At 37.2% G+C, this 25,584-nt stretch overlaps 1 protein-coding gene across 1 annotated transcript in view; it reads left to right on the top strand.

Annotated features, from left to right (window-relative positions):
• CCDC41 (coiled-coil domain containing 41) overlaps positions 1-25,584 on the top strand; it is a 122,362-nt gene that overhangs the window by 62,568 nt on the left and 34,210 nt on the right. Inside the window, exons 6-10 of the mRNA XM_006871810.1 lie at positions 2,122-2,253; positions 11,596-11,710; positions 14,727-14,871; positions 14,985-15,134; positions 22,462-22,537. Coding sequence (XP_006871872.1) covers positions 2,122-2,253; positions 11,596-11,710; positions 14,727-14,871; positions 14,985-15,134; positions 22,462-22,537 — 618 coding nt within the window. The remainder of the gene's footprint in view (positions 1-2,121; positions 2,254-11,595; positions 11,711-14,726; positions 14,872-14,984; positions 15,135-22,461; positions 22,538-25,584) is intronic.

The raw sequence follows: 25,584 nt of genomic DNA, 5'->3' as shown, positions 1-25,584 counted from the left end.
TGACAGAAGTCATCTCAAACCAGAGTACAATGTCTTCCTAGATAGTAATTTCCTGACAATGGGGTTTCAGACCTTAAAATCATAAATTCTTTTTGGAAAAGAAATTCCATACAGATATATCTTATGACAGCTTCTTGCCAGACTAATAAATTTCAGCTTGGCCACTAATGCATATGAGCCTTTACGGAATTATTTCCCTGCATTCACTAGAGAAAGTTAAGAGTCATCCTCTTAGAGTCTTATTCCCTTAAAAAAATTCTTGGTTTTCTTTCTAATCAGATAGGCTGACTTCTCTTGGTTCTTGGTGCCTAACATTTAGCAAATACTCCAGTTAACTGGGTTTGATTCATTTTTGACCAATCCAAAGCGTTTCTCAATTCTGGTAGGAGAATTGTGAAATTATTGGGGCTGGAAGAAAATTAGTAGGCACCTAGTTGTAATTAAAATCAGTATGCAAATCCAAAATGTTTATTTTATTTTTTTGTCCATTTAGCAGAGTGAACAAGCAGTACATTGATATATATTGAAGAATAGAAGCCACCTTTTTATTTCTTGAATGAAGCTTCTGGCTGTATTTGCTTGTGTCCTGAATTAAAGTTGGCAGTCTTGTTGGACTTTAGACATGAAGCGCTTTACACTAAAATTGTTTATGTTCTTGTCTTTCCATCATTAATGTATTTTTCCAGTGACAGAATATGTGGGATAGTTGTGGCTAAGTATAGCATGTGATCCCAGTGTGAAACGTTTTATTGAGGCCATTTAAAGTGATTACTTTCCGAGTAAGTTGAATGATGACAAAAGATGGAATGCTCATTTGTGACATTTCCATTTATCAGATTTAATTAAAATAAGCACATGATATTAAGCATTTCTCTTCCATTTACTTTTTGACTATCATGTGTCATTTTATATTTGAGGAAAAGGTTTTTTTTTCCTAGATTATTTGTTCATATTTGGTATCATATTTTAAATATATAGGGAATGAGATGTTAAAAAACTGAAGCTTCTCAATGCCAAATATTTTTCAAATAAGTATTTTATGTACAGATATTTTTAAAGAGCGTTTAGTTTTCCATCCTTGATTAAAGACTTGTTGTTATGTGCCGTGGAGTCAGTTCCGTCTCAAAGTGACCCTGTACAGGGTTTCTGAGGCTGTAAATCTCTACAGGAGCAGAAAACCTCATCTTTCTCCCATGGAACAGCTGGTAGTTTCGAAGTGATGACCCTGAGGTTAGCAGCCTGATTCGTAATCACTACGCTACCAGAGCTCCTCTGACTCATAGCAACAGAGTAGAATAGGGATTCCAAGGAATGGCTGATTCCAAGGAACTGTTGACCTTGCAGCTCAAATCGACCTTGTGGCCCAATGCTTATCCTACAGTGTTACAACAGAACTTACTATGAGTATTACTAACCAGCAGTTTTCTTTGACAACTTACAGTCTCCATTGAGAATCTTGTGTGATGAGGCCAAAAGCTCTTTGCCCATACTTCAAAAGGCACTGCCAGATTAGATGAAAATTTTGAATTCTTAAATCTATTGTGTGTTTAAAAGTTTTCTTTGTCTTAGAGTTGAAGTTATCACTTAAAACTGTCAAGGAGCTCTTTCTTCCACCTTCTAATTTGCTTTTTCATATATGCTGTAGACTTTAAACCTCACCAAAAGTGTTTGTTTTAATTATGAAAACAAGAATAAATAGGTATCAAGCGAGTGCCTCAGATACTCCCATGAGAGAAGTCCATGACTTTTATTTTGCTGATATGTTGTTTGTCAGACATCTTTGTGTTGTATAATTCCTGGTTCTCCCAAATCTTCTGGCAAGGGAGACTACCAGGTAGGTATGTTCTATGATAAAGTAATATTGTGGTCTAATAGTGAAATCTTATTTTTGTATATAAGTGACTATTTCTTTAATTTGATGGAACAAATATTTTTTATTTCAATTTGACCAAAGTAGTTTGAGAAAATCCTTGTTACTTTGCATGTTAATATTTTGCATGTTGGGGTTTTGATTAAGTCTTGGTATTATGATCATACAGGTATTTTAAATGGTGCTTATTTATATATAATCAAAAAATTAAGAACAAATTTTGAAATACATATTTTTTTTTTTAATGAAAGGCTGAAAAACAGTCAGCTAAACTACAGTGTGAACGTTTGGAAAAAGAGCTACAATCAAGCAATGAACAAAATACTTTTTTAATCAGTAAATTGCATAAAGCTGAACGAGAAGTGAATATATTGACCAGTAAAGTAAGTCATCTTATCCTTCTGCTTCATTCTTGATACAATAGAATGATAAAGAAATTTTGTGTTACATAGATTAGTTCTCTATTTTAGAATTGTTTTTATCCTATCATACTCCCTTCCAAATATATATAGAATTTGACGAATTCTTACCACCTCCCCTGTGACTGACCACTCTCACGTCCTGGTATGGTGCTATAGGGTAAGCACTGGACTGGAAAGGTCAATTGAACCACAAGGTTGGTGGTTTAAACTCACTAGCTTCCTCTCAAAAACTCTATACAGGGTCGCTATGAGTCAGAACCGACTCGACAGCACTTAACAACAACCACTGTGACCACTCTAGTTCAATCCGTGGTGTCTCTAGGCTCAGATACTACAATGGCTTCCTTATTGGTCATTCTACTCTCTACCTTTCTCTCTATAGAGGCTCTTTTTTATAGAGCAATAAAAGTGATCCTTTTAAAACCATTGTCAGATCATGTCATTCTTTTCTTCAAACTTTTCCAAAGAGTTTTCATCTTATACAGAATAAAAACAAAGGTTCCTACTATTCAGAGCTCTGTGTGATGGGCCATCACTGTTCATTTCCCCTGCCTTGATTCACTCCTGTATCACTGGCCTGCTCATTCTTCTTTGAGCAGCCTCACTTTTATCTCAGGGCCTTTGCACTCACTTGTCGGACATGGTCTTCCCGCAAAAATAACAATATCACTTGCTTTCTCACCTCCTTCAAATGTTGCCTTATCAGGAGACCTTCCTTGTCTTCATTTGATAAAAATAGCATCTTTTCTCTCCCTCTACCTCAGTCTCTATCATCCTAACCTGCTGTACTTTTCTTCAAAGCTACTAACACTGTCTGATATTATTTATGTACATGCTTCTTTGCTCTCTTTATCTCCTCAATCTCCCACCAAATGTTAGCACCAGGAGAACAAAGATATTGCTTTCGTAACTACTGTATATCTAGCTTCTACAACACCATTGTCATATAATAGGCAATATATGAATATTTGTTTAATGAATACGTTAATATCAATAGCATAATATTCATTTGTTATTTTTTAAAGTAGTATAATAATTTGAATGGTCCAGAAAGAGCTTCCTCTCCCCACCCCCCAGTAATGTGTAGGATTTTATCCCCTCAAATAGAGTATATGTAAGAAATCTACTATACAGAAATAGGATAGGTAGGGAGATAGATAGATGAATAGAGAGCTGCTATTGAGTTGACTCCCCACTCATAGTGAGCTTATGTCCTCAGTAATTAAATGTTGCTCTGTCTCGTGTTATCCTCTTGATCGCTGGCATGCTCAAGTCCATCTTCATGACTGTTGTGCCAGTCCATATCACTAAAGGGTTACCTCACTTTTGCTGATCCTTTGATTCTTTAAGCATGATGTTCTCCTACAAAGGAGCCCTGGTGGCACAATAGTTAATTGATTGGCTGCTAACGGAAAGTTTGCCAGATTGACCCCCCTCTGCTTTGAGGAAGAAAGATGAAGTTGGTCTGCCTCCATAAAGATGGAGACTGTAGAGTAGTTCTCCTGTGCCCTATAGGGTTCTAGGAGTCAGAATCGACTTGACTGGCAACAGCAACAACATTCTCCTCCAGTGATTGATCCCTGGTGATGACATGCCCACAGTGAGTGAGTGAGGCAGTATTCTGATACCTTCAGAAGGTTTTCAGTGGCTGATGATTGGAATTAGATTACAAGGCCTTTTGTCCTAGACTGTCTTAGTTGGAAGAGCCGCTAAAACCTGTCCAGCATGGGTAAACCTGCTATTTATTTGGAATGTGTTGTTGGTGTGGTTTGGTTCTGACTCATGTTGTTGTTGTTGTTGAGTCGGTACCGACCCATAGCGACCTTATGCACAGCAGAATGAAACACTGCCCGATCCTGGGCCAACCTCACAACTGTTGCCACGCTTGAGTCCATCGATACTGTCACTTGGCTAATCCTTCTCATTGGGGGTCTTCCTCTTTTTCTCTGACCTTACCAAACATGATATCCTTCTCCAGCAACTGGTCCCTCCTGACAATATGTCCAAAGTAGGAGAGACAAAGTTTGGTCACCTAGGCCTCCAAGGAGCACTTTGACTGCACTTCTTCCAAAATGGATCTATTGGTTCTTTTGGCAGCCCATGGCACTTTCAATATTCTCCTCCAACACCATAACTCAAAAGCATCAATTCTTCTATGGTCTTCCTTATTCACTATCCAACTTTGACATGCATATGAGGTTATTGAAAATACCATGGCTTGGGTCAGGCACACCTTAGTCCTCAAGCTGACATCTTTGCTCTTCAACACTTTAAAAAGGTCTTGTGCAGCAGATTTGCCTAATGCAATATATTGTTTGATTTCTTGAGTGTTGATAGTTGATCCAAGAAGAATGAAGTCCTTGACAACTTCAGTCTTTTCTCCATTGATGAGAATGTTATTTATTGGTCCAGTGGTGAGGATTTTTGTTTTCTTTACACTGAAATGTAATCCACACTGAAGGCTGTGCTCTTTGATCTTCATCAGTAAATGTTTTAAGTGCTCTTCACTTTCAGCACACAGGTTTGTATCATCTGCCTATTGCAGGTTGTTAATGACTCTTCTCCAGTCCTGATGCCATGTTTTTCTTCATATAACCCAGCTTCTCGAGATTACTTGCTCAGCATACAGGTTGAATAAGTATGGTGAAAGAATACAACCTTGTCACACACCTTTTTAAATTTTAAACCATTCAGTGTTCCCATGTTCTGTTTGAACAACTGCTTCTTGGTCCAGGTACAGATTCCTCATGAGCACAATTAAGTGTTCCGGAATACTCATACTTCACAATGTTGTCCATACATAGCTTGTCATGATCCACACAATCGAAAGCCTGTGCGTAGTCAATAAAGCACAGGTAAACATCTTTCTGATATTCTCTGCTTTCAGCCAAGATCCTTTGGACATCAGCAATGATATCCCTCATTCCACTTCCTCTTCTGAATCCGACTTGAACCTTTGGAAGTTCTCTGTCAATGTATGCTTGCAGCCGTTTCTGTATTACCTTTAGCACAACTTTAGTCGCATGTGATATCAAAGAGATTGTCCGATGATTTTCTCATTCCATTGGGTCACCTCTTTTTGGAATGAGTACAAATATGGATCTCTTCCAATCAGTCGGTCAGATAGTTGCCTTCCAAATTTCTTGGCAGAGATGAGTGAGTGCCTCCTGTGCCACCTCATTTTCTTAAAAGATTTCAATTTTTATTCCATCAATTCTTAGTGCCTTGTTCTTTGCCAATTCCTTCAATGTACCTTGGACTTCCTCCTTCAGGATCATTGACTCTTGATCATACGCTACCTCTTGAAACAATTGAACGTTAACCATTTCCTTTTGGTACAGTGACTCTGTATATTCCTTCTATTTTCTCTTGATGCATTCTGTATCATTCAAGAATTTGCCCAGTGAATCTTTCAATAATGAAAGTCGAGGCTTGAATTGTTTCTTCAGTTCCCCTAGCTTGAGAAATGCTGAGCATGTTCTTCCTTTTGGTTTTCTGATTCCAGATCTTTGCACATTTTGTTGTAATATTTGGCTTTATCTTCTTGAGCTGATCTTTGAAATTTTCTGTTCAGCTTTTGACTCAGCAACCCTCTATAGGGTTTCTAAGGAATGGCTGGTGGATTTGAACCACCGACCATGTAGTTAGCAATCCAGTGCTTATTCTATGGTGAATCCATCGACAGCACAGATTCTAGTATTATAGTAATACACAAACAAGGCTCTGTTGTTTGCACAACAAACTGATAGATGAGTAGTGAAGAAGTATTATAGCAATCTGAGTATTTTATAGACTACTGCTGTTATTGTTGTTGTGTGCCTTGGAGTCGGTTCCGACTCATAGCAACCCTTTACAGGGTTTCCATGGCTGTAAATCTTTACGGGAGCAGACACCCTCATCTTTCTCCTGCAGAACAGCTGGTAGTTTCGAACTGCTGACCTTGTCTGATATGTAACCATTACGCTACCAGAGCTCCTATAAACTACTGTATTGAATAAGAATGCCACGTTTTGATTTAGGCTAACTAGATTCAAATTTCAATTCTTCCTCTTTCTAGCTGTGTGACCTTAGGTAATTGACTTTCTCTCTAAATACTTTTAGTGTCTTCCACTAGAAGATGGCGCTAATTCATACTTTATACAGTTGCAGTGAAAATTGCATGAGATGTGAAAACATTAAACGTAAGGTGTAAATATACATATGTTGTTGCTGTGTGTCATCCAGTTTGTTCTAACTAATAATGACCCTGCATAGGGTTCAAATCCACCAGCCATTCGTAGTGATCCTGTATAAGGTTTCTGAGGTGCTGCTGGTGAGCTTGAACCGCTGACCTTGCGGTTCAAACTGACCTTACAGGCCAGCGCATTAACCTACAGCACCACAAAAATGCTACTTATGAAAAAGACTTTTTCAGCCTTCAATAGAGATGTCTCAAGAAGACTGAAAAATAGTATGTGATGGGTGCATTGTATGGAAAGTATTGAAATTATTCACATTTCCCAAAGGCTTAAAAGAACTCTCTGAGTGGGACAAATGGTTAATGTGCTTGGCTGCTAACTAAAAGGTGAGCTACTTGCATCTACTCAGAGGTGCCCAGAAGAAAGCCGTGGCCAGTCACTGAGAAAAAAAATCAGCCACTGGAAGCTGTGGAGCATTTGTTCTATGCTTTGACACATGGGTCACTAGAAGTCAGAATCAACAGAAACTGAAAGAAAAAGGGGGGTGGGAAGGGCAGAAGGGAGGGAAGTTTAAAAAGAATTGAGGTTTTGGCAGTAAAGGCTTAAGTTAGATTTATATTCTGCCTCCCTCATAACCTACCACCACCACCAACCCCTGCCCCAATCACATATATACATACACATAAATGACGGGACTTCAAAAAGTTCATGAAAAGTGGAATTAAATGATGATGGAAATTTTCCGTAAACTCTTTGAAGCTCCTCATAACATTATTAAATTCTGAATCAAATTCTATAGATTCTTCTTTCTTATAACTTTTATTAATCCCTTGTCTCATAACTAAGGAACCAACTCAACAGTACTTAACAACACCAACAATTTATCCATTTATTCAACAAATATTATTGTTAAATGCAGCTGAATTAGTTCTAACTCATAGCATAACCCTGTATAGGGTTTCCAAGGAGTGGCTGGTGGGTTTGAACTGCGTACTTTGCAGTTAATAGTCCAATGCTTCTCCTACAGCACCACACCAGGGCTCCCAATACAAATAGAAAGGTCACATAAACACATACTCTGACATATTAATGCATAAAATTATGGAATCAAAGTAAAAAACTACAAATACACATGAGTCATAGGTATAAAGTATGGTATGACAGGGATACGCGGGTAAAGGAAAAAATCCCAGAACTAAAGAGGGTAAGGATAAAAATATGAATGTGTCTAACAGGGAGAGACTGCATCTCTGAACATTCCTGAAAACTTTGCAGGATTAGTTGAATGTATATTTCTTACATAAAGGAAACAAACAGAAAAGTGAGCATTGTGCTGCTGTCACTGCTAACCACAAAAGACACTTCCCAAGTTAATGTGTAGATTAAAATGGCACTACATAAAATGGCTAACTTACGCTGACAAAGGTTTTGCATTTTTGTATCTCCTTTCCTTTCACAGAAAAGAACTTTTTCTTTTCTGTGAAAGCAGGCCTTATAAAACAATGTTTAGCTACATGAAAGCAACTAAGACATATTTTAACATTTAAACTTTCTGTAGATTGGTTTTTGCTAATTATAATTTCATAGACAGGAAGAATTTGGACTATAAGTGCTTTAAAAAAAACTTTCAGTGCAAGTTCAATGAAAATTCAATCTGTATGACAAATGTAATTATAACCTGCCATTATGCTAACTGTAAATGGTTAAAAATAACATAGCAGTTCATTAACAAACCACACTATAGTTGCTTTAAACATGAGGTGGAAAATTAGACTCATCTTATTTTGTAGAAAGTTGATTTATTTCATGGTAACTTCAAGCACAGCTACAAAATAAAAACCTATTTGCTATTCATTTCACTCTGAGATTTACTGAAACGAAAAAACATTTTTCAGCTAAATTACATTCATTAAAATTGAAAGAACACTGGACAGGAAGTCAGGAAACAAGTGAGATCTGACTTCCAAGCCTACTTTTGCTACCAAACAAATGGTAAATACAAGCTACTTGTCCTCTCTGCATTCAAATTACTCATGTATGGATATAAATAAGTCAGGTTTTTCTTTAGTTTCACATCTCTGCAATCCTGACAATTGAACATAGTTACACAAATTGTAAAGTAATTAATTTCCTAAAAATACCAAAATAATTGTTTTGTTGATTAAAAATGAAAAACTTATATAACAATTTATTATGCAGAAATGACCAATTAGTTGTGCTTTTCTATAAATTGTTGCTGCTGTTATTAAGTGCCATGAAGTTGGAGACTCCAACTGATATTGATTCTGTATAGGGTTTCCTAGGAATGGCTGGTGAGTTTGAACCAGCAACCTTGTAGTTCAAGTGTTTATCCTAAAATGCCACACCAGGACTCCCTTTCTATGAATAATATGGACGAACTGGTAGCATAGTGGTTATGAATCCGGCTGCTAACCTCAGGTCAGCACTTCGAAACTACCAGCTGTTCCACAGGAGAAAGATGAGACTTTCTGTGCCCATAAAGATTTACAGCCTTGGAAACCCTGTACAGAGTCGCTGTGAGTCAGAACTGACTCCCTGGCACATAACCACAACCACCAAATCACTGAATTGTGAACCACGATTGGCAGTTCAAATCCAACAGCTGCTCCTCGGAAACCCTATTCAGGGTTACTATGAGTCAAAATAAACTCTACAACACTTAACCGCAAGAAGAAGTACCTTCTAGACTTACTCTAGAAGTTCGTGCACTCGAGTTAGTTCCGTGCACTCAAGTTAGTTCTGACCCATAGCGACCCTGTATAGGGTTTCTGAGGAGCGACTGGTGAGCTTGAACTGCTGACCTTGCAATTCAAATGGCTTTACCATCTGGTGCATTAACGCACAGTGCCACACTAGGACTCCAGACTTATTCTAATTCCCATTATAATTTTTCTCATAATTAATAAATTGGTTTTTTGATTTTATAGGGCATTCTTTGTAAGCTTTAGGAAGAACAGCAATTTAGTATAGTATTATTTATTTCTCAGTGTTTATTAACAAATTATTAAGAGTTGCCTGCCATTTTAAAGGCATACTTGCATTATTTTGTATATAATTAAAGCTTTTAAAAACATCCTTCAACTCAGATTTTCCTTCGATATCTTGCAAGTAAAAAGATTTCTTTGGAATGATGAATTTAAAAATAGTTTTTGAAAAATTACTGTCAGTGTTCTTTGCAACTTGAATTTTTAGTCAACATTTTGCAATTCTAGCAAATGGTGGTTTGCATTGCAAAGGAACACCTGGGGAGTATTTGTCCAGGTTATTCAGATTTGTAAATATCTGGTTTTAGAACAAAGCTATGCCAGTGTTACTATCAATGTCTTGGGTTCAAAGGCATTACCAAAGATAGCCTGAAAATGACAATCTTTTACTTTCAGTGAGGTAAAATTCTTCTAGTTACCTTTTTTGATTTTGAGAATGCCAATAAAATAAACAGTTTTAAGGAGACATGCCACAGACTTATCCTTATTAGCTAATGAGGTCGTACCATTGCAAGACCTTTGAAAGAGACCCTATTTTATGTACTTATTCTTTGAAGTTTGCATCCAGATTCTTGGATACTATTTTTTTTTTTCAGTTACATTTCATTATATGCTTATATATATATATGTTTTCCTATGGGTGTTTAATCCAAAAGGTTCTGTCTGAGCCCTTATGAAAAGCTTAGTACCATCATTTTGGAGACCTGGTGTGGCTCTGTTAATGCACTGGACTGCAAGGTTGCCTTGAACCGCAGGTCGGTGGTTCAAACTGACCAGCTGCTCCTTGGAAACCATTTATAGCGTCACTATGAGTCAGAACAGACTCAAAGGCACTTAACAACAAACCATTATTTTACGGAGTCCTGGTGTGGCGTTGTGGATTAATGCGCTGGACTGCAAAGTCGGTTTGAACTGCAGTATTGGCGGTTTAAGGTTTAAGGTCACCATCTGCTCCTCGGAAACCCTATACAGAGTCTCTATGAGTCGAAACCAACTCAGTGGCACTTAACAATATCATTTTACATATTTATTAAAGTTTTATTAGAAGTTGTTGTTAAGTGTCCTTGGATCAGTTCTGATTCCTAGTGACCCTGTATAGAGTTTGTAGGTTTTTAAATCTGGAGCAGAAAACCTAACCTTTCTCCCATGGAGTGGCTGGCAGGCTGGAACTGAGGAACCACTGTGCTCCCTTAATCTCTGAATACTCACTGTCATTGTTTTCAAAATCAAAGTAAATGTAAAGGACAGAGTTTTCATGAAAAGCGTTTGTAAAAAGCAGGGTGCCTTGGTTCAAAGGAATTTCAGCAGACTAAATCTCTTGAAATTACGTACAACATTGTACCAGTCTCTGTTTTATTTAGGAAAAGGTCCTTTTACGTTACCTGTCATTTTTAAGAATTGATCACAAAGAACTAGGGGTTTAGAGGCAGAAAGAAATTTTTTATGTTCCCCTTATATACTCTTCTACTGCTTGTCTGAAAATTGGGTCAGAGCAGTTGGTAGTGGAAGCCAGGTACCATCTAATTGTTCTGGTCTCAGAGTCATGGATACTGATGTTTACAAGTTCCTTTCGTCCATTGGACTAATTGATTACAAGCCTTTTTAGTTTTCATCACTCATCTACCTTCTACACATAGAGAGACCAATAGCTGCAACTTAGATGGCCACTCATGAGCTTTCAAGATCGCTGACATTACCAAAGAAGGATGCACAACACTGTCTTTGTGGACTGTGTTAGGCTAAGTAACCAAGGTGTCCCCTGAGACTGTGGTCTTGAGCCTTCATGCCCAGCAACTCATTGCATTAATATCTTTGATAATATCTAAGAAGTTTTCATCAGTTTGCCCATTGTATACTCCCATCACATTTGAGATAACCTTTTAAGGCAAAATTAACACAGATGATCCCACCTAATTATTTGTAAAGAAATGACTGATTTTCATTAGGAATGACCTGTTTTCTTAGTTGTCATCTAGTGCCACAAAGCGTTGGAGGCACTGGTGCACCTCCTGTCCTGGCAGATGTTTGCACTCTATACTGTCATTTCCAATTATGCTTCAGGGTCTGAGCACTTAATAGTAAGAGAAAGACCAATAATAACTTCGATTTTTTATTAACAGGTGAAAGAACTTAAACATTCAAACAAACTGGAAATAACAGACATCAAGTTGGAGGCAGCAAGAGCTAAGAGTGAGCTAGAAAGAGAAAGGAATAAAATTCATAGTGAACTGGATGGTAATGTATTGTTTCCTGTGCAGTTTAGTATTAATTTTGGATATAAACTCTAAGTAAAATTATTAAAATAATCTGAATTTTTATTTCCAGATATTCTGCTCTATTAAATTTTAATTTTGAGAGTACATACATGTTTTGTTTATGTTAAATGTTAATTCTATGATCTAAGATTTTAAAAAAATCAATCATGTTTATGTCATAGTTATATGATTAATATATAGACTGAAACTGTAAAAATGAATCTCTATACTTCCTTGCTTTTGTTTTAAATCTATTTAAATCATATAGTTATTAGATTCTATCCACCATGATCAAGATATATACCATAAGAAAAATAGATGGTTTCCAGTCCTAACAATGAGGAAACAATACTTTAAATCTATTTAGATCATATAGTTACTATTTCCTATTCATCATGTTTAATATAAAGAACGTAAAGAAAATAGATGGGTTCCAGGCCTGCAAATAAGAAAGACTATCAAAGAATTGATGCATGGGAGTTATGCTGTTGGAGAAGACTATTGAAAGCACCATGGACTGACAGGAAAGTGAACAAATCTGTGTTGGAAAAACTGCAGCAAAAATCTTCCTTAGAAGACAGACTCGAGAGACTTCATCTCTCATACATCACACAAAATATTTTTATTTTGTTTATATGTTAAATTTTTTTATATGTTTAAAGAGCTGAACAGAAAAATGTCAAAGGGCAGATTGAGAAGTCAAGGTCAAATACTATAATGAAATATTTAAAAAAAACCTGGATTTAAAAAACCAAAAAGAAAGAATATGCTCAGCGTTTCTAAAGCTGGAAAAAAAACAAGAAAAAGTTCAAGCCTCGAATTGCAATATTGAAGGATTCTATAGGTAAAATATTGAATGATACTGAAAATATCAAAAGAAGATGGAAGGAATACACAGCGTCACTGTTCCAAAAAGAAATGGTCGATGTTCAGCTATTTCAGGAAGTAGTGTATTATCAAGAGTCAACGATACTGAAGGAAAAAGTACAAGCAGCACTGAAGGCATTGGCAAAGAACAAGGCTCCGGGAACTGATAAAATACAAATTGAAATCTTTCAACAAACTGGTGCAGCACTGGAGGCACTCACTCATCTATGTCAAAAAATTTGGAGGACAACTCCCTAGCCAACTGAATGGAAGAGATTCATGTTTGTGCCCATTCCAAAGAGATGGGACCCAATGGAATGTGGAAATCATCTTACAATATCATTAATGTCTCATGCAAGTAAAATTTTGTTGAAGATAATTATAAAATGACTGTAACAGTACATTGAAAGGGAACTGCCAGAGGTTCAAGCCAGGTTTAGATAACGACATGGAACAAGGGATATCGTCATTCCTGGTATGAGATGGATCTTGGTTCAAAGCAGAGAATACCAGAAAGATGTGTTATTGTTTTTGCTAAGTGCTGTCAAGTTGGTTCCGAGTCATAGCATAGGGTTTCCAAGAAGCAGCTGGTGAATTTGAACTGCTGACTCTTAGTGACCCTGCATAAGGTTTCCGAGGCTGTAAATCTGTATGGGAACAGAAAGCCTCATCTTTCTCCTGTGGAACAGCTGGTAGTTTCATACTGCTGACCTTGAGATGAGCAGCCCAAGTCATAACTATTAGGCTACCAGTGTTCCTTGAGTTAATGTGTAGAAAGGAAATATTAAAAGTACACGGACAGCCAGAAGAACAAACAGATATGTATTGGAAGAAGTACAGGCTCAATGCTCCTTCAAAGCCAGGATGGCATGACTTCATAGTCCAGGCGTATTATCAAGAGGGACCAGTCCCTGGAGAAGGAGGGTCATTGAAAAAGAGGAAGATTCCCAATGAGATGGATTGGCACAGTGGCAGCAGTGGGCTCAAGTGAAGAACAATTGTGATGATAGTGCAGCACTGGGGCAGTGTCTCACAGGAGGGTCACTGTGAGTCAGAACCAATGCAGTGCAACTAACTATAGGCCCCTCCAAATTTTTTTTTTTTATATATATCCAAAGCTTGGTTTTGGAGCCTAGTTCATTTTAGGCTTATTTATAAGTTTCACCTTAGTTTTAGAATGGCCATCTCATCAATATTCCTCAATAATTTTATTATGTGTAGCTTTTTTATGTTCTTAAATAAGCTGTCATTGGCCTGTACCTGCCCTTCTTGAACAAACATGAGTTATGGTTCTTAGTATCAATTTCTACTTGATTTTAAATTATGGGTTTACAAACATTTACTAAATTTCTTAGGAACTTAAAGAATTTGATGTCTAGTTTTGCGTTCTATTTTGATTTCTAATTAAGAATTCTAATTAAGAATTATTTATTTACAAGGAAGCAAAAGATTTGTGAATACAGTGCAAAAGTTTGAAATTTTCTTATTATTTATGTTTTGTCCTACCAGGATCATAGATTTTGAAGGGTTCTATCACTTTATTAACTCTGTTCCAGCCTGCTTCATTATCATGAGGTCTATGGTGTATCTATGTCAGAACTCAAAGTTGATCTCACCATCTCTCACTATGTACATAAATGTATATGAGTATATAGTCTTGTTGTTAAATGCCATCAAGTTGGTTTCAACCCATTGTGACCCTGTATAGGGTTTCTGAGGAGCGACTGGTGAGCTTGAACCACTGACCTTGCAGTTCAAACCAACTTTGCAGTCCAACGAATTAACCCACAGTACCACACCAAGACACCATAAATATATATAACCTTTTATTTAAGTATTTTTGCTTAAATGTTAATGACAGAAAAATTAACTGTGCTTTATATTTGGTTCTTATGTGTTTAGTAATGTTAAGATCTTTGAGAGTATACATCCAGAGACACATATTTTCTACAGTTTTTTTAATAGTATTGTCATTTTATGTTTACCTTTAATTGTGATTATTTTCACCTGGATAATTTACAGCCTCGGAAACCCTGTACAGGGTCGCTATGGGTCAGAACTGACTCGACGGCACTTAACAACAACAATAATATTAAATATAGTAATTTTTCTCCTTAAACAAATACTAGGATTGCAATCAGACAATGAAATTCTCAGGTCAGCTGTTGAACACCACAAAGTGCTCTTAGTCGAAAAGGATCGTGAATTAATCCGTAAAGTACAAGCTGCCAAGGAAGAAGGTTATCAAAAACTTGTGGCATTACAAGATGAAAAGTAAGTACTTGATTGTATTTTTTTATGTTAAATCTCTTTGCAGATGAAAGCATTTTGCTGTAGTACAGTCTTGTTTGTAGTTCTTGTAACATAATTACCATCTATTGTTTCAGACTAGAGCTTGAGAACAGATTAGCAGAACTGGAGAAAATGAAAGTGGAGCATGATGTCTGGAGGCAGTCTGAAAAGGATCAGTGTGAAGAGAAATTGCGGGCTTCACAGATGGCAGAAGAGTTGGCCAGAAGGGAACTTCAGAGTATTAGGTGATATGTGTTTATATATGTCTGTATATTTCAAACTTTTCATTTTGATGTAATGTCAAGATTACCAAAATGTTTTGTTGTAGTTATTGTTAAGTACTGTCGAGTTATTCTGACTCATATCGACTCTTTGCACCACAGAACAAAACACTGCCCAGTCCTGCACCATCCCCACAGTTAATTGTTAGATTTGAGCACATTGCTGTCAACTGTGCCAATCCATCTCACTGGGGCTCTTCCTTTTTCACTGACCCTGTTCTTTACCACGCATGATGTCCTTAAAAGGATTGGTCCCTCTTGATAACATGTCTAAAGTATGAAAGACGAAGTCTTGTCATACTGGCTTCAAAGGAGCACTCTGACTGTATTTCTTCCCACAGAGGTTTGTTTGTTCTACTGGCAGTGTGTGGTACTTTTAATATTCTTGTCCAGTACCATAATTGAAATGCATTGATTATTCTCCAGTCTTGCTTATTCATTGCCCAACTTTCACATGTATGTGATAGAATTCAAAATACCGTGGCATGGGTCAGGCACACATTAGTCCTCAAATTAATATTTTTGTTCTGAAATACTCTAAAAACATCTTGTACAGCAGATTTCCCTAAGGAAATATGCTGTTTGACTTCTTGTCTGCTGCTTCCATGAGTGTTGATAGTGGATCCAACCAAAGTGAAGTCTGACAACAGTTAATTCCTGGAGCCTTGTTTTTTGCCAGTGCCTTCAGTGCAGTTTCATTTTTTTCCTTCAATACCGTAGGTTCTTCGTCATATACTACCTCCTGAAATGGTTGAGCATCGACCAGTTCTTTATGGTACAGTGACTCTGTATTCCTTCCATCTTCTTTTGATGCTTCCTATGTTTTTCAATATTTTGTCCATAGAATTCTTCAATATTGTAAGTCAGGGCTTGCACTTTTTTTTCAGTTCTTTCAGCTGGAGAAATGCTAAGCATGTTCTTCCCTTTTGGTTTTCTAACTCTAGACCTTTGTACATTTCGTTAAAATGTTTGACTTTGTTTTCTCAAGCTGCCCTTTGAAATGTTCTGTTTAGCTCTTTCACCTTCTCATTTCTTCCGTTTGCTTTAGCTTCTCTATGTTCAAGATCAAATTTGACAGTCTCTTCTGACATCCATTTTGGTTTCTTCTTTTTTTCCTGTCTTTTAAATTACCTTTTGCTTTCTTCTTGTCTGATGTTCTTGATGCCATTCCATAAGTCTTCTCCTCTTTGGCCATTAGCATCAGATCTGTTCTTGAGATGGTTCAGGTGGGATATATTCAAGGGCATTTTTTTTTTTTTTTGGTTCTCTTGGAATTGTTTTGATTTTCTTCAGCTTCATCCTGAACTTGCATATGAGAAATTGATGTTCTGTTCCAGAGTTTGCCCCTGCGTCTGATGATACGAAGCTTTTCTGTCATATTCCCCATAAACACAATCAGTTTGATTCCTGTGTATTCCAACTAGCGAAGTCCATGTGTATAGACACCTTTGATGTTGTTTTAAAAAAGCATTTGCAATGAATAAGTCGTCTTGCACAATTCTATCGTGCTATATCCAGCATCATTTGTGTCACCAAGCCATATTTTCCAGCTAATTATCATCCTTTTTGTTTCCATTCTTTGCATTCCAATCACTAGTAATTATCATTGCATCTCTAGTGCATGTTTGGTCATTTTCAGACTGAAGCAGTAGGTAGAATTCTTCAATTTCATCATCACTGACTTAAGTGGTGGTGCATAAATTTGAATAATAGTAATACTAACTGAACTTCCTTGTAAACCCATGGATATTATCTTATCACTGACAATATTACTCTTCAAGAGAGATACTGAAATTTTTTTGTGTGATGAATGCCATGCCATTCCTCTTGAATTTGTCACCCCCAGCATAGTAAAACATAAGACTTTCTGGTTCAAAATGGCCAGTTAGCTTACTCAGGCCTTGGATGTCTATCTTTATGCATTCTATTTCATTTTTGACAATTCCAGTTTTCCTAGCTTCATACTTTGTATATTCTATATTCCAGTTATTAATGGATGTTTACAACTGTTTCTCCTCATTTGATTTGTACCCCCTCAACAAATGAAGGTACAGAAAGCTTTCCTCCTTTTATGTCATTATGGTGAAAATGGCAGTCATTTTCACAGAACAAGGGGATGCTGAATGGTTTAAAATAAGGAAATGTGTGTGCCTGGGTTCTAGCCTTTCACCATACTTAATAAATCTGTCTGTACCATACTTTATTCAATTACTCTTTCATGTTTGAATATTTAGTTAGCAATGTTTTGTGATAACAAACAAAACTGTAATGAATAATTTTGTATATACTATATATTTTCATGTTGCTGAAGGCATATACTTAGGATAATTTTCTGAAGTAAATAATGGATCTAAAGAAAATACATATGAAGTTTTCTTAGATATTGCCACATTCCCATCCAAGACAATTGTATCATTTTTTTTCCTTCCCACCAGTAATATAAGAGAGAATTCATGTTTCTCCACAACTTTGCCAATGGAGTATGTTGTCGTGCTATTTAATTTTTCTGATACGATAGGTGAGAAATTTATCTTATTATTAATGAGGGTAAACAGCTTTTCATTTATTTTAGGACCACTTTTATATCTTTCTGGTGAATTGTCTATTCATGTCTTTCCTTTTTTTAAAATAGAAGTTTTTATTGTGAATTGAGTGATAGTTTACATGGGAGAACATCGGTCGGTTTTACACTCATCATTTCATTGCAATGATTACATTCTCCTCTGTGCATCATCATTTTGCTTCTATTCTCTCTGGGGTTTTTTTGTTTTTTTGGGGGGTGGGTGGTGGAAGTGTACACAGAACCACTCAGAAATATATGATCAGTTAAACAATCAAAGGGCACATTCTGCAATGTGTCCTGGCCACCAGCAGACAATCTTTCTCTTTCCATGAGTCTAGAGTCCTCAGCTACTCTGTCTCTCCATGTCTTCATCTCTGCCTCCATCTCTGGTGTTGTTGCTGCTCTGGATATGGTCCTACTTTCTGCTTGTGCTCTTCTCCCTTGATGGTCCTAGGGTCCTCTGATTCTGGACTGTAAGATTAACTATTCCCCCATTTTTGTTTTAAAACTTCCACCTTCACAGTTGTGACATTTGCAGTTAGTTATGATAACAATTACTGTTGAATCGTAAGAGTCATATCCCCATCTCTTTTCACCAGACCTGTCTAAACAAGATGAAAACTATTCAGTGGGGATTCTGCCTTCTCCTCTGCACACTCTTAAACTAAACTCTCTCTTGAACGCTTGTAAGCTAGTCACTTCGTTCCTTTATAGCCCTCCCATTTTAGGTAGCCAATGTCTAATGCCTGTCCCTATCAACCCTGCATACAGAGGGGATAAGATTGATACATGGTGTGAAGACTCCTTCCCTCTCGGTTGGTATTTTGAGTTACTACCTCCATGAATATACGTCAAGTTCATCAAATTGTGGCAATTTACACTTGTTTTCTTGATCAAAAATTGTTTTTTATCTTCTTCTAGTCGAGTTCTGATCATCAAGCCATTGAGGGTGAGTCAAATGAATACTGTCTACAACTTTAGGCATTCTGTGCATCTCCCCTCACTTCATATCAGCTGGATGCTTCACTCTCAGCTTTAACCCTCCATGGCTGTGTCCTTGTCCATGGGCTCAGGAGGTGGACCAACCATCCCCTCCTCTTCTTTCTCTCATCCAGGTTGACGGGAGTCTATGGAATGTGGTTGAACTCAGCCCATTTCTTCATTGCTGCCTTTCCCCCTTTCCCACTCACCAACGTTGTCACCAGCAATCTTGCATGCCTGCTTATGTGTTCCCTTTGAGTTTTAGTCTTACAGGAGGGTTTGTCCTGAAGAGACTTCATCACTTGCCTTGATGGCTCCCCAGTGAACAACTTGGTTTTTTTTTTGTAGTAGCCAGTCAGACTGCCATTTTTGTTTTGGATTTTTCCTGCTGGTTCTTTCTTTCAAGAAGTATCTTCTGTTCCTCTAGCTGTTGCATGCTGGTCTGCTTGTCCTTTGAAGTGGGAATGTCCCACCTCAGTGTCTTTCCCTTTTTTATAAAGGTTTCTTTGGACCTTTTCTCCTTGATTTTTAAGAGTTCTTTGTGTTGTTGCTGATGTTAAACGCTGTTGAGTTGGTTCTGATGTATAGTGACACTGTTGTATAAGATTTCCAAGGAGCAGCAGATGGGTTTGACCCACCAACCTTGTGGTTAGCAGTCCAGTGCATATCTTACAGCACAACACCAGGAGTCCCGAGTTCTTTATCTATTATATATATTAGCCCCTTTTTCTTTGATTATGTTGCAGATATTTTCGCCATTTTGATAGTTGTTTTTTGAGTTCATGTTAGTTTTTTTATTTGTAAAGTATGTATTATGTAATCAATCTTGTATTGCCTCTGGAATTTTTAGGCATAGTCTTTTCCTGCAGTGACACTGAAGAGGAATTCATAATTGTTTTTGTTTTTGTGTGGCTTTGTTTTTTGCATTTGTATTCCTCATCCGTTTAGAGTGTGTTCTTGTGTATGCTGTTCCCTTGTTCGGTTTGAATAACTGCCTCCTGGTTTATGTACAATACCCTCATCAGCACAATTAAGTGATTTAAAATTAGGGAAGGTGTGCACCAGGGTTGTAGTCTTTCACCATTCTTATTCAGTCTGTTTACTGAGCATATAATTTGAAAAGCTGGAATTATATGAAAAGAAATGTTGCATTGGTGTGGAGGATGACTCATTAACAACCAGTGATATGCAGATAATACAACCTTGCTTGCTGAAAGTGAAGAGGACTCAAAATATTTGGTATGGGTTGCACCTCAGTGTAAAGAAAACGAAACTCCTCACAACTGCACTAATAAAGAATATCATAATAAATGAAGATTGAAGTTGTCAAAGACTTCTTTTTGCTTGGATCCGCAGTCAACACTCATGTATTTTTCTCTTCCATTTTGTTCTCTAACTGGTTAATGTTTGTTTATGTATGTTGATTTTTATCTTGCTAACTTGGTGAATTCTTTAATAGTTTTAGTTAGTTTTGTTTATGAATTGTCTAGGATTTTCCAGGTGTACTATCATATCATTTACAAATAGAGATAGTTTTACTTTTTCTGTACTTTTATTTTGCCTCTGATTAACTTACAAAATTGCATTGTCTAGTTATTCCAATATAATATTGAGCAATATTGAGCTAGAACTGGTGTTCAGTGTTCTGTATTTTTATTTTCGTGTTTTTGTAGAAAGAAGCCTTTATTAATAGCATCCATAAACGTTTGATATGCAGCAAATGCACACAACTGTGAGAGAGTGGTAGTGTAGCTAGAATTCTGTAATAAGAATGTGACTGGCACTGGTAATGGAGTAAGAGGTAGATCTGATCTGGCCCTCTGCTCTTAGTGCCATTGTTTCCGGCATTTGTATGTAGATATCTCAGAAAGTTATGGGGCCTTATTTTCGGTTTTCTTTCATATTTTTCAGTCATCTTACGCATTTAAATGTCGAATCCAGTATTTGGAGTGGTCCATTCACTCCACCAACAAATATTTATTAAATTTTATTGTTCAGAAAGCCCAGTTTTAGGTTCTGAGAGTATTGTAGTCCCTCAAACACATTCGAACTGGGCAGACAAGGCATGCTTATAATACCAAACGGTAAATAAGTGCCAAATGCATTATATTTAAGATAAGTGTTTGAGGAATGTTTCAAAAGAGGAGTTTGAGGAGCTGTTCCTGCCAAACCTAATTAATAAGAAGTTTTCCTCATGAGCTTAGCTGTTTGTTCTCCAGAGATGCTTTGCATTTGAAGGCTCTGGCTAAGGATGTATTATTCCCTTTCAAGAGGACACAAAGGTGTAAGTGTTCATTCATCTCAGGATGAAAAGCTCATAAAATACATTGCAGAATACCCTTTGATGTCCTGTACTACATTCTTTTCTTTTACATCCTGAATTTCAAATCAGTAAAAGTGCAGTATAATAATAAAGTGGGGCTGTGATACACTTCCTTGGGTATTAGAACACTCTGGTCTTATCTTAATTTGGGTGCTTGGTGTCTAAGTTATCTTGATCTGTAAACTTGTGATAAGATTACTCTGTCTTTTCACAGAATGATGAGGAATTAATACATGCAAATTGTTGTTGTTGTTAAGTGCCATGGAGTCAGTTCTGACTCATAGGAAATACTATGTAGGGTTTTCAAGGAGCAGCTGGTGAGTTATAACTGCTGAACCACAGACCTTATGGTTCACAGTCCAGTGCTGATCTTACAGTACCATGCCGTGGTAGGTTAAGGACACAAAGATGAGCATGCTGCCTGCATTAAAAAGCTCTTAGCATAGTAGAACGAAAATGAAGTAGCAGTGTGTATGAAATCATTTTGTAAGCTGAAAAATACTGTGTGGATATCAGATAGCCTTTTCTAAACCCAGCTACTTTCTGTTCCCTTTACAAAACTTCCTATATTTTTTACTGAATGTTAGTTAGGTTGTTCCTTATGTATGTCAAAATCTTACCCATCAGATTTTTATCTCTGTGTGTTGTTGTTGTTAAGTGCTGTCGAGTGGATTCCGACCCTGTATAGGGTTTCCAAGGAGCAGCTGGTGAGCTTGGACCACCGACTTTTGCAGTCTGGCACATTAACCCACAGCGCCACACCAGGACTCTTATCTCTAGGTTGTTAATCTCTTATCCCTTTAGCTAGGCTTGATTTGTCATCATCTACACATTCAGTAATTTGTGTTACATGATCGTTGTACATGAATACAACTTAGTTGCTTGAAGTCAGACTCTTTATCATTCTGTCTGTCACCCTGCATAGTTACAGTGCCTGGTGTCACAGAGGCATGCAGCACAATCAAATGGTTACCTGGTTCAGTGTGTTAACTGAATTATGTTGCTGTTTGTTGTTAGCTGCCTGGAGTCAATTCGGACTCATAGTGACCCAGTGTGCAACAGAATGCAATACTGCTTAGCTGTCTATCAAAGGTTGTTAATAATGAGTCTTCCTCCAATCATAATGCCACGTTTTTCTTCAAATAATCCAGTTTCTTGGGTTATGTGTTCAGCATACAGATTGGATAAGTATTGTGAAAGAATGCATCCTTGGCACACAGTGTTCCTGATTTTAAACCATTCATTATCCCCTGTTCAAACCATTGCCTCTTGGTCTATGTACAGGCCCCTCATGAGCACAACCAGGTGGTCTGTAGTACCCATTCTTCACAAGGATCCGTAGAGTTGAAAGTTTTGCATAGTCATTATGCAAAATGAATTATGGATTCTTAATTAAAACATCGTTTTTGTGTTGCCCTTTTTAGGTTGAAACTTCAACAACAATTTGTGAATATTGAAAATGCAGAGAAAGAAAAAAATGAAAATTCTGACCTAAAACAGGTATGATTTCAGCAAACATTTTGCTTTTACTTTAAAAATATCTTTGTTTGGATCTTTATTTGAATTTGTTGTCAATGCTCTGAAAATCTAACCACAATTGATAATGTGGTGATGAGGTTGATATGTTAAGATAAAATGTTTAAAGCCTCTTTCAGAATTAGTTTAATAAGCTTCTTTCACCAACTGTTGTTTTTCTTAAGATATTTGTATGCTATAGACTACGTAATTTTTTTTAAATTATAGTTTAAAGGATAGTATTTTGATATTCTTAGTTTGAAATATCAATTGATAAGGTCAAACAGGCTTTAATTACTGTGGGATTGATTTTTAGCCTTACATTTCTTATTCCATATGGTATATCTTACTATGCTGCTGGTGGTGGTTATGTGCTGTTATGAGTGGTTCCGACTCATAGTGACCTTATATAGGGTTTCCAAGGCTGTAACTCTTTACGGGGGTAGAAAAGCCTTATCTTTCTCTTGCAGAACAGCTGGTAGTTTCGAACTGCTGACTGTGAGATTAGCAGCCCGACTCGTAACCACTATGCTACCAGAGCTCCTTCTTTCTTAATATATCTCTATAATATGTAAGACTTGAAATTTTTAAAGGAAATTTTCTTTTATTAAAGTCATTTAGGTTTAGAGAAGATTTTTATAAGGTTTAGGGAAGATTTTTATAAGGTTCGGCAAAACATGTAAGAGTATTCTTTTGTGAATCGTATTGTCTTTTTTGCCTTTAAATTCTGAAGAAATGAGGATTCTGTTTTTAGGGTTTATGCTTACATGCTAGCTAGTACTGCTTCTGTATGTAGTTATGGTTTCTGAATCTTAACTAGGAAAATGCAGCGTTTGATGTCTGAGAGAAGTGATCTGGTAACACTGGCATTGGACTTTCTGCCATTGTGTCTATGTTGTTGCTGTTAAGTGCTGTCGAGTCAGTTCTGACTCACAGCGACCCTGTATAGTGTTTCTGAGGAGCATCTGGTGGGTTTAAACCACCACCTTGGAGTTCACATCAACCTTGCAATCCAGTGCTTATCCTTCAACCCCAGTATGAAGAGGTATTACAATCTTTGAAGGTTGCTTGTTCAGTCAGCTATAATACAAATTTATTATTTACAACTCCTGTTAAAAAATGAAGAATAAATAGTTCTACATGAAGACAGTCAATCTAAATTAGAAATCTGAGACAAACCATTTAACTTTACTCTGCTGACAATTGCTTTTTGGACATATATATAAAGTCCTGGGTTATTGCATTTGCAACCATCTAGACCTCTAAAGACTAAGATGCACCTGGCTCAAGTCATAATATTTTCTTTCTTTTTTTTATTGTGAATTGAGTGAAAGTTTGCAGGGCAGATCATCAGTTTTACATTCAACAAATCATACACTTTGTTTCATTACAATGATTATAATCCCCTCCATGTACCATCAGTTAACAGCACTTCTCTCCATTCATTTTAGCTCTTTTTTTTTTAAACACTCAGGCATATATAATAATTTACACCACCAAAGGGCATATTCTTTAAGCCTGCCTTGTGGCCTCTAGCTCTTAGTCCCTCTTTCCATGAATCTAGAGTCCTCGTCCTCACCTGCTTCCTCTCTCCAACTCCCCGTCTCTGCCTCCATCTCTGGTGAAGCCATAATATTTTCAGTCGCCTCATGTGCATGCAAAAACTGGACAGTGAATAAGGAAGACAGGAGAAGAATCATTGTATTTGAATTTGGTATTGGTGTTGGACTGGCTAAATGAATGGACAGATCTGCATTGGAAGTACAGCCGAAATGCTCCTTAGAAACAAGGATCTCTCATCTTCTGGGCATGTTATCTAGAAGGACCAGTCCCTGGAGAAGGACATCATGCTTGATAAAGTGGAGGGTAAGTGAAAAAGAGGAAGATCCCTAACGAAATGGAGTCACACAGTGGTAGCAACAATGGGCGCCAACGTAACAACAGTTGTGAGGATGGCACAGGACGGGACGGTGTTTCATTCTGCTTAATCATAAGGTCACTATGAGTGGGAAGAGATTCAATGACACCTAACAGTAACAACAGTGATTTCCCTTTCTTTATTTATTACATGGAGAGTCTGGTTTCTTTGGACCATCCAGTCTCACATGTGTTCTTTTGAATCTCTAGGTATCTTGATGTTTTTTGTTCCCAACTTCTTTCAGAAAGTTAAGAGTGATAAAAGAAAGCTAATGAAAAATGAGGACTTTTATTGCTTATTAATTTGTAAGATGGTTTCTGAGGAAGTAGGTGAAACTGCCAAATGAAGATTCTGACTCTAGCTTTCTAAAGTGGTGTGAATTTTTCTTGTTGTTCTGTAGCTAGTAATTAGCTACTACTTCTCACAAGAAAAGGTACTCTCAGAATGGAGAAAAAGCCTGAGTGACGTTACGTGGTTTGATAAATGACATCAAAGACCAGGGAATCCCTAGCATTTAATAGGTTTCTCAGAGCATCTTCTGCCCAACACTGGACATAAGGAATGCTAGGAAATCTCTTACAACTATGTAACTATCATCCTTCTTGTACTCATAACGATCCCTGGCTACTGAGAAAACAGAACTCCTGGAGGGGGTGCTGATCACAGGGTATTGTGGAAATGGGAGAACAGATTGCTTTAGGAGCTTTTCCAGCTGACCTGCTGTTAGAGCCTGTTCATTCCTGTGAGGACAGGGGAAGTCAGACAGAAACTCACTCTAATATTTGACTTCTCTTTTCTTACCTCCCTGTTTTACTAATCCTTCTCTGCACTACCAGTACTACCTCTTCTTTTATTTATTTTAAGTATTTATTGTGAATTATATGATAGTTTACATGGGGGAACATTAGCTTTACATTCATCCTATCATATTTTGTTTCATTGCAATGATTACAATCCCCGCTATGCATCAGACGACGAAAGGTTACACCCTGAAAGCCTGCCTTTCAGCCATCAACATACAGACCCACTCCCTCTCCGGGTCTAGTGTCCCCAGCTGCTCCATCTCTTCACATCATCAACTCTGTCTCCATCTCTGGTGTCACTGTTTCTCTGG

This window comes from Chrysochloris asiatica, unplaced genomic scaffold (assembly GCF_000296735.1).
Source record: "Chrysochloris asiatica unplaced genomic scaffold, ChrAsi1.0 scaffold00174, whole genome shotgun sequence".
Taxonomy (NCBI): Eukaryota; Metazoa; Chordata; class Mammalia; order Afrosoricida; family Chrysochloridae; genus Chrysochloris; species Chrysochloris asiatica.
The sequence above is the reverse complement of the archived record's forward strand: the minus strand, read 5'-3'. Positions and strand labels throughout refer to the sequence as shown.